The sequence below is a fragment of the Plecotus auritus genome (genome assembly GCF_963455305.1).
Source record: "Plecotus auritus genome assembly, chromosome: 2".
Lineage (NCBI taxonomy): Eukaryota > Metazoa > Chordata > Mammalia > Chiroptera > Vespertilionidae > Plecotus > Plecotus auritus.
Window position 1 is genome coordinate 28188095 of NC_137771.1, and position 17668 is coordinate 28205762.

The following is a 17668-nucleotide window of genomic DNA, read 5'->3' on the forward strand; positions in this document are numbered from 1 at the left end:
CCTCCCCGCCTTTTGTGGCTGCTCCTGAGGGAGAAGGGAAGGAAGCACAGAGGAAGATTTGTTCTGTCTTAAATTCCTACCTCAAATAAATCATTTATTTAGGGATAAATTACACATGTAGTTAATCAATACAGAAAAGCAAGGGGTTAATGATCCTAAAATTGGGAGTGGGTGAAGGGAAATGTGGTCAGAGAAGGACATAAAAGTCTTCAAGAGTATTGGTTATGTTCTATTTCCTAAAGGAGTTACACTCCTTTATTCTTTATATCTCCCATATATATTAGATATAGACCATAAAAAGTGTTTTATAGTTAAAAACTAACAAACTGACTTCTTTGGACCCCAGTGAGAGATTCAACTTCTGGCCGGTACTGATGAAATGGAGGCCACACCTGGCCCTAGGGACAAAGCCTTATTGCACCCACCCTGTGCTGAACTCCCCAGACCTCTAGGACAGGTGGCTGCCAGCTCTGGCTTCCTCAGGCTTCCTGACCCCTGGCAGCTTGCTCCTCCACGGACTGCCACAAGGCCTGGATGTTGCCCTGGCCAAAGCCTGTGGCCCCCTGCCTCTGAATCAGCTCCAGGAAGAAGGTGTCCTCTGCAAAGAGGGACTTGGTAAAGACCTGAAGCAAAAACTTGCCTTTATCCCCATCTAGCAGAATTCCCTGCTGGGCCAGCTGGTTGGGCTCATGACCTGCAGCTAGGATCTGACTTTCCTTGCCTGGCTGCTGGTAGTAGGCCTTCGGGGGAGTCAGGAGCTGGGCCCCAGCCAAAGTCACCCCTTCAATGGCTTCTATGATGTTTGGTGTGTACAGTCCCACATGCTGCAGGCCTGGTCCTCTGTGCTGGGCCAGGAACTGCTGCACCTGGTCCAGTCCACTGGCGGCCCCCGGCAGGGACTCAGCCAGCACAAGGGTGGGGACAGCACTGCATGGCCGTGTCTGCAGGGCAGTGAGCCTCAGCCCCCCTTGTCCGGAACCCGCTGTCACCTCCAAGCCTAGTTCTGGGTCCTCACCTGGGCTCAGTGGCAGGTGGTAAAATCCTAGACAGTCGTGGAACCAGCGCATCAGTGTAGGGGAGCTGCCGCGGGCGCAGGCCAGGGTCAGGTGGTCCACGTGGCTGAACCAGCCATGGTCGGTTTTGGAAGACAGAGGTCGGAAACCGGGCAGGAAGGGTCCGCGGTAGTCGGTGCGCTCCAGCAGCGTCAGGCTGAGGTTGCCTGCGGGCGAGTTGACCACGGTGTAGGTGGCAGCACCCAGTGCATCCTGCACACTAACAGGCGGCACCAGCACGCAGCAGCCCTTTGCCTCCAGCGCCCGGGCGGCTGCACCCGCGTTCGCCACATCAAAGCACAGGTTGGTGGCGCTGGGCACTGCGTGACGCGGATCCAGGCCGTAGAGCGGCTCCCGGGCCCCCGCGCCCTCATTCACCAAAAAGACCGCGTCGCCGCTGCGCAGGGCCAGCTGCCGCCAGCCGTCGGCCTCCCGCGCGGCCACGGGCTGGAAGCCGAAGAGGCGCTGCAGATCCCTGGCAAGAGGCTGCCCTGTGGGCACGTGGAAGGCGATATGGCATAGTCGGCGGGCGGGCGCGGCCATGGCGGTTTGGTTGGTGACCCCGGACTGTCCTTCCCTTTGGCCCGCTCACTTGTCGTTCGGGACTCCAGGACTCTCCGTCGCAAGCTTGTCGTCGGAAGCCGGTGGAGTCCAGTTTTGCCCGCAGAGCGCGTTCCTAGCACGTTTCGGGGCGAAGTCACAGACCGACCCTCTTGGGTGCTTGCGGTGCTTTCTACTGCACCACCCCAACTTGGAGATCCCTTGGGACCACCAGGTCCCCGGGGCGAGTGGTGAAAACCACGTGGAGCCGGTGCTGGGCGGAGCGGGAGCGAGGGGGCGGAGCCAGTGACTCCGAGACTGAACTCTCCACGCTCCCGCCCCGAGACTAACGCGGAGGGTGCTGCGGGGACGCCGGGCTGCTCCTTCACCCTTCACGGAGCGGCCTCCCGAAGTCACAATAGCTGCCTTCACTCGTTGCCGGGCATTGGCTCTCTTCCCTCAACCTCAGAGCAAAGGGAATCTGTCCCAGTTGGGAGAGGAGCCCAAATTCTCCCCCACAGGCAAGGGATATTTTATTTGCAATTTCATGTTTTAGCTTAAAAATTCTGGAGAATTTTGCTATTAATCCTAATGTCCCTTTAAGACTTTAAAAATATTTTAGGATATTTAACTTAAAGCATTTAACTTTAAAACGTTTTAGGTGAGAGCCCTGGCGGGGTAGCTGAGTTTGTTAGAGCATCATCCGGATACACCAAGCTTGCAGGTTCCACACCCGGGTCAGGGCACATACAAGAGTCAACCGATGATTGCATAAATAAGTGGAACAACAAACTGATCTCGTGCTCTCTCTTCCTTTCTCTCTCTCTAAAAGCAATCAATAAAAATTTTAAAAAATGTTTCAGGTTACAGATTTTCATTCCCTGCCCAACATGGACCAGAGAAATGAATATTATAGGAAGATAGGCCATCTATATGGCTTCTACACACGTCTCCTTTCTCTTGGGCAGTCTCTCAGCTCCACCTGTCTCTTTCTTCAGCCCTGTTTTTCTCTCAACATCGTTTTAACTCCTTGTCCCAAGCAAGAAACAAACTAGTGGTTCAGAACCTGAAAGAAACGTGTCCTTTCTCCCCTTCTGAGCCCTATAGGACTAGAACTCTAGCCCTCCTTGTCCTTTGTAGTTTCCTGACTTTGTATTGGGCCAGGAGGAGCTTTCTGGGGGTGTTTCTGGCCTTGAGCCCCAGAATTGTGTGGTGTAACTGGATTGAGGAAATTAGGAGTCTTCTGGGACTTCAGCGGGTGCTCTTGAATGGCTTGGGAAGGGTATTCCAAGAAGGGCAAATGGAATAAGCAAAAGGTCAGTGAGGAATGAACCAAATCCTCAAAGGAGCAATGGAGCATAAGGTTCAGGAAGCATTTGGGATGGATGTCTTGGTTCCAGGCATTGTAAAAAGGTTCATTGTGATGTGATGCTTACAGTTGAGTTTCATTGCCAAGAGGGAGAAGGATTGATCAGGGGATGGGGCTTGAAAAAGAAAAAGACAAACAAACAAAAAAAACCCAGGTCTGGCTGAGTGTTCAGGTCTGCAGCCAGGAGGGCAGTACCCAGAAGCTGGTCAGTAGTGCTGAAAAGCAAAAGGCAGTTGGTCTACTCTGCAGACCAATGAATTTGAGGACATGGGTTCCAAAAGCCAGGCAGACCTTGGTTTGAAATCTACCTCCAACATTCACTAGCTGTATGACTTGGGCCAAGTTGCTTAACTTCTCTGAGCCTTAATTTTCTCATCTGTAAAAATGGCACTAATAAATAGTACTTCATAGGGTTGCTGTGATTAAGTGAAATAGTACATACTTCAGCCTGGCAAGGGATTCAGGTTTTAGCCTGTGAAACTGGGCCTGACTATGGTGGATTAGGGAGTGAGGGGTATGTCACAAGGAGAGGGGCTATAGTAGGATGCAGAAAAACAGGCACAGTAGGGCTATTCCCCAGGCCTGAGCACTGGGAAGGCACTGGCAGGGCCCTAGCTTTGGTGATAAATTCTGGGTGAAGAGACCCTGAAAATAGGGCTCTTTAAGGGCTGGGCAGAATAGGCTGTCATGACCAGGGTCTCAAGATAGAAGAGTGCTTTCATGGTCAGGATCCTAAGTGAGCAGCTCTAATGCCTCCAGGCCTTAGCTCCACTCAAGGGTTCTAGACAGAGGAAGCAGAAACAGGACCCCTGACCCATTTTGGCTGGGATACAAGAGCATTGTTGTCCTGCTTGGGCACCGTGCTTGATCTTGACTCAGGTCTCAGATTGGCCTCTAAAGGTCATCTGGGGGTAGAAGTGGTCACAATGTTGGTCTCTATCTCTCTGGTTCAGTCTCAACTTCCTGTCTGGCTGGCATCTGGCAGTGACCAATATAGGACCCCTGTCCCCATGGGGTCAGGACTTTCCAAAGATGGGTCCTTCGAGCCTGGCCACAATCGCTTTCTTGCTGGGGCTATGATACAGAGGGTGGGAATGCAGGTCGAGACCAAAACAAGCTGTACAACGCTACTGGAGGGCACGCAGGTGGAAGGGGCGAGGCAACGACGCTGTGGGCCCTCCTGCCATATCTGCTTCTACAGTGACCAGGTCAGTAGAGGTGGTGGCAGGGGCTGTGAAGGGCTAAGGAGCTGAACTAGTGGAACCCCATCCTTCCTGCAGGTGTAGGCCCAGGCTAGCTCCTCTGAAATCCTGATCCCCACCTCTACTCAATCTCTCCTCTCCCAGAAAGCAAATCACCCTGGGAGCTCATGCCTGCCTGCTTCTGCACCTCCTAGATCCTGTCTTTTCCAAACTCCCTCCCTTTTCCCTTCTCCCAGAGCTGTCCCGGAAGTTCCCTGGCTCTGGCCCTGTCCCTGCCCTGCCAAACCAGGATTCCGTCCCTCTTCCAGCCTGCCCAGCGGTTGACATTTTATAAAGGGTGGCTCAGAAGACTTCACGATGAAGGTGACTTTTTTTGTTGTTGTGGCAAAATACACACAACAATATTTACCATGTTAACCATTTTTAAGTGTAGAGATCAGTGGTATTAAGTACATTGTTCTGCAACCAGCACCATCATCCATCCACTGAACTCATCTTCCCCAACTGAAACTCCCTACTATCCCCTCCCCGAAGCCCCTGACAACCTCTATTATCCTTTCTGCCTCTAGGTACCTCATGTAAATGTCAAAGTAAGAAATATTCAAACCTATAGAGAATTTTTGTGAGTTTATTAGAGCCATACTGTCAGCAATTACTGGGAAGCAGAATCTCAGTGGATTGGGATAATGCTCCAGAGAATGGAAGTTTGTTTGTTTTTTAACCTATTTTTATACATTACAATCAAAGGAGGAGATGTGGGTGTGTAACATGAAATCCATTGGTGATAGACTAGAGAGGCGGGAGAAAGCGAAGGTGGGGGGACTTCTGGGATTGGATAAAAAGTAAAATGACAGACACATACTTCTTTTACTTAGGTGGGTACAGCATAGTTAACAGTCAACAATTAACATGATAACAATGAAGGAATTTGTGGTATCTGACCTGGCACCCAGGACATTTGGTTGTACCCTGAGGGGTCTGGAAAAAGGGAAGTTACAAGTTACCCTGACATTCCAATGATATATTATCATAGATGCAAAAAGACTAAGGTAAAGATAAAGGTTAAGGTAAAGATTGACCTTGTCAGGGAAGATACCAGCCTAGGAGGTGACTACCCACCATAACTGCTTTTAGTTGAAGTTTAATTTCAGACCATCCTTTGTGGTTACTTTAGGTCTTATGTAGGCCTTCCCTGAGTTTGTCAGGTTAGCATGCGGCCCCTTTCCTCAACACAGGCTTCTTTCTCTTAGAATAATGCCTTCAAATTTCATCCATGTTGTAGCAGATGTCAGATTTCAAGAAGGTGACTTTTGAGTTAATTCCTGAAGGAAGTGAGGGAGCTAGAGGAATTCGAAAAGGCCCTGAGGTAGGAATGGAGCTGGTGTTAGATAAAAAGGCCAGTGCAGCTGGAAGAAGATGGGGGTGGGGGGTGGGGGAGAGAATAATAGTGATAAGGCAAATTGTGTAGCATGTTAGCGTTTTGGCTTTGTTAAATGAAAGTTAACAAAATAAAATTTGTTTGTTTTCAAGATCTAATGGTCTTTTTTTTTTTTTTTTTTACATGCCCTTGACTGGAGTTGAACCCAGGACCCTTTGATTCCCAGGCTGACACTCTATCCACTGAGCCAAACCAGCCAGGGTGAGCTAATTGTCTTTATTAAGCGATTCATGAACTGATTGGGTAGCATCTCCTCTAGCAACTAGAAGGGCCACTCTGAGGAGTTGTACAAAATGGAAGGTTTTTATAGGAAGAGGAGTAGGGCAAGGGGGCTATTAACAAAAGAAAAGATGATTTGGGGGCCAATATCTTTTCTTTAGTGGAAGGAAAAGGGGAAGGCTTTTTATCATGCAAATTTCCTATTTTCTCTATGTGTGTGTGGAGGGTGGGTGGGGGGGAGGGATGGAGAAGGCCTCTGTGACAAATTGCCTTACTGGTGCTTGACCAGAAAATTCCAGACCAACTAGTTGATTAAGATTATATTACTGGGAGAAGTTGGAACTGTAATTAGATCAGGTATTAAATCTAGGTTTGGTATCATAAGCTTTTTAGCAGAAGTGATGCTACCCTGGTCCTGTGGTTTTTATCTCTAACAACTCTTGAGTGAGCTAGGAAGTCATTGGAGGGTTTTGAGCTAATTCTACTGAACATTTCTGGCTGCTGTGTTGATAATAGAAGGACGGGAAGCAAGGGCAGAATAGGGAAGCAAGTGAGGAGGCTGTTGCTTCTAACACTGTCTGGAAGATTCTCTGGGGAAGGGAATTTAATACGTGTTTTTTTAAAGTTGATTTAAGAGGGAAAGGGAGGGAGAGAGAGAGAAGCATCGATTGGCTGCCTCCCACAGGCACCCAAACTAACTGACAATTTCTCTGGTACATGGGGCAACACTCAACAACTGAGCCACACCGGCCAGGGCTGAGGGGCACTTTTACGTGTTGGAGGATGAGAGTGGAGTCAAGTATTCCAGATGGAGGGCACAGCTTATCAAAGGCTCATAGATGAGAGGTGCATTTTCATTTCCAAAGCCCTAGGGCAGGGCCCTCTACTGGTGCTCTTCTGGCCCTTCCTAGCTGTAGAAGGAGAATTGGAACCATTTCTTAGTATTTGCAGTACCCCCACCCCTCTATCCCCTCATCTGTGGTTTTATTTTCCACTGTTTCATTTACCTGCTGTCCACTGAGGTTTGAAAATATTAAATAGAAAATTCTAGAAATAAACAATTCATATATTTTATCTCTCTTTTTTTTAAAAATATATTTTATTGATTCTCCACAGAGAGGAAGGAAGAGGGATAGAGAGTTAGAAACATCGATGAGAGAGAAACATCGATCAGCCGCCTCCTGCACACCCCCCACTGGGGATGTGCCCGCAACCAAGTTACGTGCCCTTGACCGGAATCGAACCTGGGACCCTTCAGTCCACAGGCCGACGCTCTATCCACTGAGCCAAACCGGTTTTGGCAATTCATATGTTTTAAATTGCATGCCATTCTCAGCAGCATGATGAGATCTTGCACCGTTCTACTCCTCCCAACCAGCACACAAATCATCCCTTTGTGGAGCGTATCCAAGCTGCATGTATATAAGTTAGTCATTTCACCGCCTTCTCCGTGATCAGACCCGCTGTCTGATAACTCCACCTTAAAAGGATGGCAGGTCTCTACTGATTTTCACATTGTCCAACGGGCAGTTCTCTGCCTCAGAAACGTTTATGCAGTCAACTCTCTCTCCTTCCTGAAACACGCTTTCCTTGGGTTTCATAACACCGTATGTCCTCTCCTGAGGTTGTCTCTCTTTCCCCACTTTTAAATGTTGGTGCTGCTTTGGGCTTTGGTTGCTGTTTACATGCAGATGATCCCCATATTATGTCCCCCCTCCTAACCTTTTTCTTCTTCTTTTTTCTTCCCCTGCCTCATCTTTATTCAACTGTTAACTTGCCATCTTGACTTGCATGCCCCTCAGCAACCTCAAATTCAACATGCACATTGTCCTCCTTCTAGTGCTCCTATCTCAACAGTTGTCCCACCGTTCTTCAGTGGTCCTAGTTGCAACCTGCAAGTCATTTTTCTTTTCTTTTTCATGGAACTTATTGGGGTAACACTGGTTAACAACATTATATAGGTTTCAGGTGCACAATTCCACAACACATCTGTGCAATGTGTTGTGTGTTCACCACCCAAGTCAAGTCTCCTTCCATCATCATGTATCCCCCATACTCTCCTTGCAAGTAATTTTTGAACCTCCCTGTCCCTCAACCCTTACCTCCAGTCAATCACCATGCCTCTGCGCATTTCCATATCTCCCAAACCATCACATCTTGCTTCATTCCTCCTCCTCAACCCCCCACCCCCTCAAGTCCCCTTACTGTCTCCTCACCACCTAGGCACTGCAAAGACCTTCTAATTGCCTCCCTGGCTTCAGGCTTCCCTCCCTCCAAACCAGTCTCCACCCTGCGGCTAGAGTTAGCTTTGAGAAATGCAAATCTGATTATGTTACTGTCAGGCTTAAAACCCTTCACTAACTTCTGATTGCATTTGGGATAAAGAAAAAAAAAAAAAGTCCTGTGGCTGATTAGACCCTGCCAACATTTCCAGTCTTTTGGGTTCTTTTTGGTTACGCTATCCAACCCCCCTATACTATAGTTTCTTGACAGTTTTATGCTCCCTCCCACTCAGAGCTTTTGTCTTTGCTGTTCCCTCCTGTCTTGACCTGGCTAACATCTTCTTAATCAGTAGGTCTCAGCGTAACTTTACCTTGCTTCAGAATGCCTTCCAAGATGCCCCCCGTCCCCACCCCAAGACTTATTATCAGTGCCTAACAGGAGGGTTGGCACAAGTTGAGAGCTCAATACAGTCAATTTAATGAACCAACTCAGGCCTCCAGGGCCAGGTGGGTAACCACCAGACGGTGCAGTTTTTCACATTACCTCTAGGTGTCAACCTTGGCCTCAGCTTAACCAGGCCTTGTCTGAGAAGGGCCCTAGTAGGAGGGGCCCTGGCTGAGTGGGTGCCCAACCAACATGCTCTGGGAAGCTTTATGGAAACACAGCTTCTCTTCCATCTGCTCTGGCTCAGCTGCCTTGATAGGGTGACCAGTCATCCCAGTTTTCCCCAAACTGAACTTTCATGCTCCCAGGATGTGGAACTTTCAACTCTAAAACTGGGACAATCCCAGGCTAATTGGGGTGAACGGTTACTCAACCACGGACAGAATGGCCAAAACCCCCATGTCTGCACCAGATAAAGTCTAGGCCCAGCAGGAGAGCTTAGATCCAACCTAGACAAGCCCTTCACAGCAACACCACTGGTGGGCTGGCCTGGTAGCCTGATGATTGTAAGAATTTAGGAAGAGAAAGTATATATACTTTAAATGACTATAAAAAGACCTACCTATGTCTGACAATAGCTACCATTTATTGAGTGCTACTGGGTATAACACACCTATTTACATTGTTTCTCGTCCTCACAGAAACCCTAACAGTACAGATTATTCCCCTTCCAGAGATAAGAAAAATGAGACCCAGAGAGGTTAAGTGACCAGCCCAAATCACACGGCTGTTAAATGACATGGTGACATTCAAACCCATGTCTGCCCATCTACAGAGCTCCTTTCATTTTCACTGAATCCGCAGCCTGGCCATTTCCCTCATGCTCCAGTCTTCCTTTGGGAGTCCCAGGGCTGTGAGTAAGAGGCGAGAAGCAGGTGTGGGTAGAGGAGACTGAGGAAGAAGGCCTGTGACCAGGGCCTGGGGGTGGGGTCCAATAGCATTGTCAGCTTGCCTGTCCACACTTGAGTGGGCTCTGCCACCTTGAACTGGGACAGAGCCTGGGGCCCTCCAGGAGGCCCCTTCATGGGCTTTCGTCGTGACACCAGGCTGTGCCCTCATGGCGGATCCAGGGCTGTGTTTCCGAGTCCAAGATGACCCCAGCCAGCTCTTATCTGATTGCAAATGGACATCTGGACATGGGAGAGGCCCAGGGGAAGAGCCATCAGGAGCTAGCCATAAACTAGAGGGACACGTGAGGAGTGGGGGGATGGGTGGAGGCTGTGACAAGGGTCGCCCTAAGCACAATGCTTTGCCTAAAGTTTGGTCTCAGTGAATGGTTGCAATTAATGATGCAGCCAGCTGCCTCTCTTTCACAGAGATATTTAAGACTGAGTTTTGTTTTTGCCCAGGTGGTTGTTTAGGAACTGAGCTGCTTTTGAATATTAACCAAGAGCTGGTTGTATAGAAGTGTGAGCAGAGGACTTTGGTTAGGCAGAGGCCTGATGGGCCGGTCAGAGGCCTGGTAGGCACTCATTGGTCTGACAACCAGATGTTTGTTTCACAGGAGGTATAATTACCCAGTCTCTGGGATCCTTTACATTGAAAAACAACATGCAGACATCCCTCAAGAATTTCTGGCAGGCAGGTGCTTTGGGCCACGCAGTTTCATTTTATTTCCTTGGTGATATCCAAAGTCTTTAAGGTACAAAATCTGTCCTGGGCCATCTTGGCCTCAGACCTGCCCAGCCTCAGAACCTGGGGAGGCTGGTGCCCTATGGCCAGGTTCTGCCCTCTGGCTCTACTCTGCCAGCCAGGTAATCAGGGGGCTAGAACTGGAGTGAGTCCTCCCCGATCTGGGCCATGTTTCTGCTCTACCCTAGCTGGCCTTCCACCTGAGAACTGGGCTTTGTACATTCTTGGGCAGGTTGGGGGCCTTGGCATAAAGCCAGGAAGGAGAGGAGAGAAACCATTGATTACACGGCCTTATGTACAGGACTCTTCTGTCCTTCATTCTGAAAATACCTAGTGTGTTCCAATTGGTACTAAAGGGAGGAGGAACTTGTGAAGCAGTCACCAACAATGTACTGTCACAACCGATGTGGGACCTCTTGCCAGGAGCTCACGGAAGACAGTGAGCTGATGCAGTGAAAAGCACATGACTTTGGAGTCAGACAGAATTGAGTTCTACTACTTTCTTGCTGTGTGACTTTGGGAAAATTACTCAGCCTCTCTGAATCTTGATTTTCTCAAATGATAAATAAGGGTAATACTAATAATGTCCATGTCACAGGTTTGAGGTCTAAATTTGCTGATCAATGCACACAAAGCCCTAAACAAGTGTATAAAAATGGTATTTATTGAGTGCTTATTATGGGGCAGGCCATGTTTAAATGCCTTATAAGCACAGTATGAACTCATATCACCCTATGCGTTGTGCACTCTCATTGTCTGCTTAATTTTTTTTAAGGTATTTTATTGATTTTTTACGGAGAGGAAGGGAGGGGGAGAAAGAGTTAGAAACATCGATGAGAGAGAAACATCAACCAGCTGCCTCCTGCACAGCTGCTACCGGGGATGTGCCCACAACCAAGGTACATGCCCTTGACCGAAATCGAACCTGGGACCCCTGAGTCCGCAGGCCGACACTCTATCCACTGAGCCAAACTGGTTAGGGCTCATTGTCTGTGCTTTAGATGCAAAACTGAGACATGAGGAATTTGAGTAACTCGAGTAACTCGCTCAGTCACAGGTCTGGTAACTAGCAGAGCCCGGATTTGGACCCAGGCAGTTAGGCTCCAGCTCACACCTACTTACAACCAAGCCCTGATGCCGTCTGGAGTAAGGCTGAATAACGAATAGCCATTACGACCATAATAATTTATTATTAAGTGCTTTTTATATCCATGGTGCTAAGTGTTAATTATTAGCATATTTGGATGCAGCGTTTATCCTTTTTGTTCCTATTTTCTTCCACAGCCATGGCAACAAAGGGCCTTGTACTCACTACAGCAGTGTCCTGCCTTTGTCTGATCCAGCCCGGTGCGTCACTCTCTGTAAACAACAGCGATGTGTCCACCCAGCTGCCTGTCCCTGCCCCCACGAGAGCACCAAGGGAAGCTGAGGCCTCTCCGACTGGAACCGAGCGAGGAGAGCAGCAGACAGGTACAGATCTGCAGTCGGAGAGCAGGGCTCACAAAAGAGAGGTCATACTTAATAAACCTGATTAATTTCTTTGAGTGGCAACACAGCACGCAGACAGGGGTGAAAGGAGGGACAGTAATTCATTCTGATTCCAAAGCACAGGAGTGGAGCTAAAACCAACAGAGATTCTATAGAGATGCTGCTGGCGTCTGGGGGGTATTGCTCACGGTGACCTAGTGAAGGGGAAACCAGAGCAGGGACGGACCCCAAACTATCTAATCAAGACCCAAATCTGACCAGGACACTGGCCTGTTAATTCCCTTCCAACGGCTTCCCACCACCTAAATATGATAACAATGTGGGTGGTAATAAAACAATAATAGCTTCGTTTATTTGATACTTACTGTGTATAGGGTACTTTGCAGAGAAGAAACTGAGGCAGAGAACTTAAAGAACCTGCTCAGTCACACAGTTATTAATGTACAACTGGGACTCCAAACCAGTCTGCTCTCAGAGACCCTGTGCCCACCCCAGCTGTAGTTCCAGTTCATTTGTAATGTTTAGTGGTGAGCTCATCCATGCTTCAATTCCTACCTCCTGGAGGAAGACTACTAGAGAAGGCACTGTGGAGGGCCCCTAACCTCTGTTCCCCCCGAGAGGATTAGTCTGAGCCCATTGTATCAATTCCATGCTCCTCGCCAGTAATTGGTTTAGGAATGGAAATATGCTCTGGTCTTGCCCAGTGAGACTAAGGGGGCATTTGTTGGGGGCAGTTCTGGGAAAGGTTTTCTCGTCTGTGGGAGAGCCCTGGGAGACAGTGTCTCTCTTCCCGGGAATGTTGTCCAGTCTGGCTGTGTCCTGCAACTGTTGCCACTTCTGTGCTGACAGCCGAGGACGGAGCCAACAGCAGTCTCTGCTACAGAGGGAGAAGTTAAAGGTACAGGAGAGATGGGGTGGGGGTGAGAGAAAAGGAAAGAGATTCTCTATGAAAACAGTGAGTCTAAATGGATTTGGGGGCTTTTGTTGACAGAGGCAAAGACAAAGTAGTTGAATAGTTGATGACCTTTAATTTTGGCCTTTTAACCTCATAGGGCAAACATTTGGCCCGGTGGGTGTGGCTCAGTGGTTGAGCATCAACCTATGAACCAAGAGGTCATGGTTTGATTTCTGGACAGGGAACATGCCTGGGTTGCAGGCTCGATCCCCAGTAGAGGCCATGTAGAAGGGAGATGATCAATGATTCTCATCATTGATGCTTCTCTCTCTCTCTCTCTGAATTTAAAAAAAAAAAAAAAAAAATATATATATATATATATATATATATATATATATATACACATACACACACACACACACACACACACACACACACACACACACATATATATATATATATATATTTAAAAAGGCAAACATTTTGTCAAAGCATGAAATGACATGTAAGTCAACTTTATTGGCTTAAAAACTGGGTAAAAACCTACATATAAGATTTTAAAAATAAAAACAAAACTTCTCTTGACCAAAATTTCACCATGTTTTGATGATCGTTAAGAGTTTTTGCCTTGCCTGCTTTACTTTTAAGGCAACTAATCCTTGGCAATGTGTAAGGAGCAAACGTAATTAGCTTTCCTCCTGCTGAAACCACGTGGCTAAACACAGTCTTACAAGGGCTGGTAGGATGCAACATCCATTGTTCCCTGTTGCAGCCGCAGCACAGAAGCAATGCCCAGCACATGCAAGTGTTTAAAAAGTATTTGTTGAGTAAACAAATGAGTGAATAAATCTTTTTACTCATTATAATAATTCAAATGTTAAAAGTTGTTCGAATTGCCTAAGTAGAAATGAATACATAACTAACACTATCTGCCAAAGAAACACCCCCACAACAGAAATGTCTAAATTATGTAGTATTAGTCTGACAAATGATGTGAACTACTGAGTTATTGTTTGCTTATGTTTACATTTTCTTCACAAAAATGTAATTTTTGTTTTACAACTGTGTGACCAGTTAGGGGTGTGGCAGGTTCTGTGGGTTCACTCAGCCTCTGTTGGAGTCTCATTATGGTGTCTTCCATACACTACAAAGTTTAAAACGACGTTTTCCAGACTCCTTTGCTGCGAGGGTTCTGAATGAGACTTACGTTCCTGGAATCAAATGCATTCACCTGAGGCCTGGAAATGAACTGAGTTGAGAGGGAGAGCTCGAGGCATCTGTCTTGCTGGTCTTGATGATGGTTTAGAGCAGTGGTTGGCAAACTCAGTCAACAGAGCCAAATATCAACAGTACAACGATTGAAATTTCTTTTGAGAGTCAAATTTTTTAAACTTAAACTTCTTCTAACGCCACTTCTTCAAAATAGACTCGCCCAGGCCGTGGTATTTTGTGGAAGAGCCGCACTCAAGGGGCCAAAGAGCCGCTTGTGGCTCTCGAGCCGCAGTTTGCCGACCACGGGTTTAGAGGGAAGCAGTTTGGTCTGACCTGGAAGTAGCGGTGATGCATCCCTTATTTGGCAGGTGGCTTCCTGATGGAAGAGGTGGCATGACTTCAGAGCTCGTGGCTCCCAGTAGGTACACACTGAGCCAGCAGGTAGACTCCTGTTCTTGGCAGGAGCAGTAGCCTCCTTCTCAGCCCAGTTCTGCAGTGTGGACTGGAGAGCTTTTCCTGGGAGATCAGCCTCGAGTCTTTTTCTTCAGCCCATCTAACAATATTGTGAGCCATTTAATGCCTTGCAATAAATCCCTTTCTGTCCAAAAGATTAGTTTTTTTTCTCTGCCGCTGACCCTAACCAAAGCAAGGGGCTGAAAATTACTATACAACTGACAAAATGATTTATGACTATGTAGATCATTAGAATACAGAGTACTTTAATATTTATGAAATATCACATACTCTATTGTCTGGGAGATCCAGTTTCAAACAAAAATATGTGCTCCTGCAACAATCTGTATATTGATTAAAAAAAAATAATCCTACCAAATTTGAATTCTATTGAAGTATTCTGTTGTTTGCTAATGCTATTAGGACTGTGGTTTGCATGCAACAGAATACTACTAGATTTAATAAAAAGAAAAATGAATTTATATAAGAATACAGATCCTCTCAGAGAACCCAAGGGCAAGGATGCATCTGGACCTCAGGAATGGCCCGGAGCCAAGGACTATAGAGCTAGAGAGAACCCAGGAAGCCCTCTCGCCACTTCCCACCCTTGTTTCTCTCGGAATATATGCTTCATTCTTTCTCGCTACTAATTTCCTCTGCATCCCAATTGGCAAAGTGAGAAGAAAAAAAAAAGGGGGTGTCATTTCCACATATATATCCTCAGTTTACAGACAGACTGAATCAGGAATTTCCTAGACTCAATTCCAGAATCTTTTTTTTTAATATATATATATTTTATTGATATTTTACAGAGAGGAAGGGAGAGGGATAGAGAGCTAGAAACATCGATGAGAGAGAAACATCGCTCAGCTGCCTCCTGCACACCTCCCATTGGGGATGTGCCCGCAACCCAGGTACATGCCCTTGACCGGAATCGAACCCGGGACCCCTCAGTCCACAGGCCGACGCTCTATCCACTGAGCCAAACCGGTTTTGGCTATTATTTAAAACTTTTTATTGATTTTAGAGAGAGAAAGGAAGGGAGAGAGAGAGATGGAAATTATATACTGATTTTAAATACGTTAGACCAGGAGTCGGCAAACTATAGCCCACAGGCCCAATCCAGTCCGCCCCGGTTTTGTAAATACAGTTTTATTGGAACACAACCACACCCGTTTGCTTGTGTTGTCTGTGACTGCTTGGTTCTATACTGGCAGAGTTGAGCAGTTGCAGCAGAGGTCATAGAGTTCATAAAGCCTACAATATCTGCTCTCTGGCTCTTTATAAAAAAAGCTTGTTGACCCCAACCCCGTATTAGAGCCCTGCTACTCAAAATGAGGTCCACGAGCTAGCAGTCAGCATCACCTGGGAGCTTGTCAGGCCTCCGCTCACAGGCCTTGGCAGGGCCATTTGGATATTTATAATATTATTCGTGGGCCATACAAAATTATCAACTTTAAAATTAGCCTGCTATACCGGTATTTGGTCAAACATATAACTAACTCGTCCCTAATGCCTGGCAGGGCCAGACCAAATGATTTCTCGGGCCATACAAGGGCCGGACGTTCACTAGCCCTGGTAGAACTACTGAATCAGAACCTGCATTTTTTGTTCCCTGGCGGCATTTTATTTGCATGTAGGTATTACTTCTCTAGAAAAAGAATCGTAAGATTTTCTCTTCCTTTGTGTTTTTGTCTTGCTTCTTTGTGGTCCATGATGCTAGCTGAAGCCATCAGTATAATGAAACCAAAATGATGAGAGAGGAGCAGGTTATTCTGACATTTTTGTAGATCTTCAAGTTGCACATGAAGTCTGGGGCTGATCACTGCACAGCATGAGGTTCACAAGAATTTTCCCAGCTCTGTGATCAATGATTTCAAATTCTCCAATGTAACTGTGCTTCATTATCACAGCTAGAAACTGAACAATGACTTTGGAACAGGGCCTAATAAGAATCTAGTGTCTACCTCTCTCATTGGCATTGTTGATGCTCTTCAGAGCATCAGCCAGGACATTCATGCACACCATATGTTGGTACAGAAAGATGTCAACAGAACCTGCTTTTGAACAAGGTCCAAGGTGACTTGGAGGCACACTAAGGTTTGAGAAGCACTATATTCAATTCCTCAATAGAGACAATCAATATTATTGAAACTTTTATTTCACACAAGCCTTTTTTGGGGGTGCAATTTCTCAGACACATTAGACTAGTGTGCCACTACCCCTGGGTTTGAAGTAGAGATTTTATTTTATTTTATTTTATTTTTTACCATGTCAGGACAGAGTATCATTACCACCAGCCAGAATCAGCCCAGACAAAGGAATACTGGCTAATTTCTTAGGTGCCTACTTACCAGTATTCATTCAATTATCACACACATTTATTGAGGGAATACTCTGTGCCAAGCATTGGACTACAAATGGTGAACAAATTGGCACAGTCTCAGCTTTCATAGTTTGTGGACCTTTCTTCACACACCATCTCATTTAAATCTTCCTATAACCTATGAGGCGAACACTTTAATTCACATCTGGAAACTGAGGCTCAAAATCATATGCCAGGGAGTGGCAGAGCTGAAAATCGAACCTTTGTCTATCACACCACAGTTTATGCTTTTTGCTATGCAGCACTGCTGGACATGATTCTGGGAGATTATCATCTAAATTAGGTTTACAGCCAGAGAGCCAGTGTTTTATAGATAAGAAACTGAGAATTCTTATCTCCTGCTTCCTAGTTACAGCCAAGATGCCACTGCAGGATTGGGGCAGGCTGGAAACTAGAGGATCCGAGCTCCTCTCCTAGACCTTCTCTTCAGAAGTGACAGACCTGCCACCTTTTTTTTTTTTTTTAATATATTTTATTGATATTTCACAGAGAGGAAGGGAGAGGGACAGAGAGCTAGAAACATCGATGAGAGAGAAACACCCATCAGCTGCCTCCTGCACACCCCCCACTGGGGATGCGCCCGCAACCAAGGTACACGCCCTTGACCGGAATCGAACCTGGGACCCCTCAGTCCGCAGGCCGACGCTCTATCCACTGAGCCAAACCGGTTTCGGCCAGACCTGCCACCTTTAGTGTGAGAGAGACAGATGGTGACTCTGGTTCAATTATTCCTTCCAGACACTTGGTTTGAGGGATTCACCTGAGGCCCTAGGATAGGATGTGGAAAGCACTGCCCTGGGGAGAGAAGAGGTCAGGGCTAACGCTTCTTCCTGCACAGGACTCTCAGGATGAATCCCATTCCCTGGGCCACCCTGCCGTTCTGGCCTTCTCTCCCACCTGTTCTGTGCATCCCCTCAACTGACTAGCCCTCCTTCCTTGCCTTGATCCTCAATCATTCCATCGGACCCTCTTAAACTTTCATTCTGCAACCTACTAATAGACCTCTTCTCTATATTTATATCCTTGACTGGAGGAGAGAGAGGAGGTGGGGAGACGGAGGGGTGAGAAATGGGAGGTCCAGGACACAAATTGCTTGATGGAGAGACATGTTGGGC

The 17668-nt window shown here is 46.9% G+C and overlaps 2 protein-coding genes and 1 pseudogene across 4 annotated transcripts in view; 1 reads left to right on the forward strand and 2 right to left on the reverse strand.

The window, feature by feature from the left end:
• Window positions 1-344: 344 nt before the first annotated feature.
• HPDL (4-hydroxyphenylpyruvate dioxygenase like) lies at window positions 345-1742 on the reverse strand. Its single transcript, XM_080654468.1, has one exon. The coding sequence runs from the start codon at window positions 1593-1595 to the stop codon at window positions 480-482; it is 1116 nt and encodes a 371-aa protein (XP_080510594.1). The 5' UTR covers window positions 1596-1742; the 3' UTR covers window positions 345-479.
• A 2700-nt stretch (window positions 1743-4442) lies between these two features.
• The window catches only part of LOC308240972 (protein BRICK1-like), a 39474-nt gene continuing 26248 nt past the window's right edge, over window positions 4443-17668 (forward strand). Inside the window, exons 1-3 of one of the 2 annotated variants that reach the window (XM_080654474.1) lie at window positions 4443-4526; window positions 5751-5802; window positions 11404-11589. In XM_080654474.1, the coding sequence (XP_080510600.1) occupies window positions 4521-4526; window positions 5751-5802; window positions 11404-11589 (244 nt within the window). In that variant the 5' untranslated portion in view covers window positions 4443-4520. Of the gene's footprint in view, window positions 4527-5750; window positions 5803-11403; window positions 11590-17668 lie in introns of those variants that run through there. The other variant, XM_080654475.1, reaches the window with a different exon arrangement.
• LOC308240971 (small ribosomal subunit protein uS8-like) lies at window positions 15819-16195 on the reverse strand (annotated as a pseudogene). The gene has a single exon. The product of its transcript is annotated as a small ribosomal subunit protein uS8-like (transcript).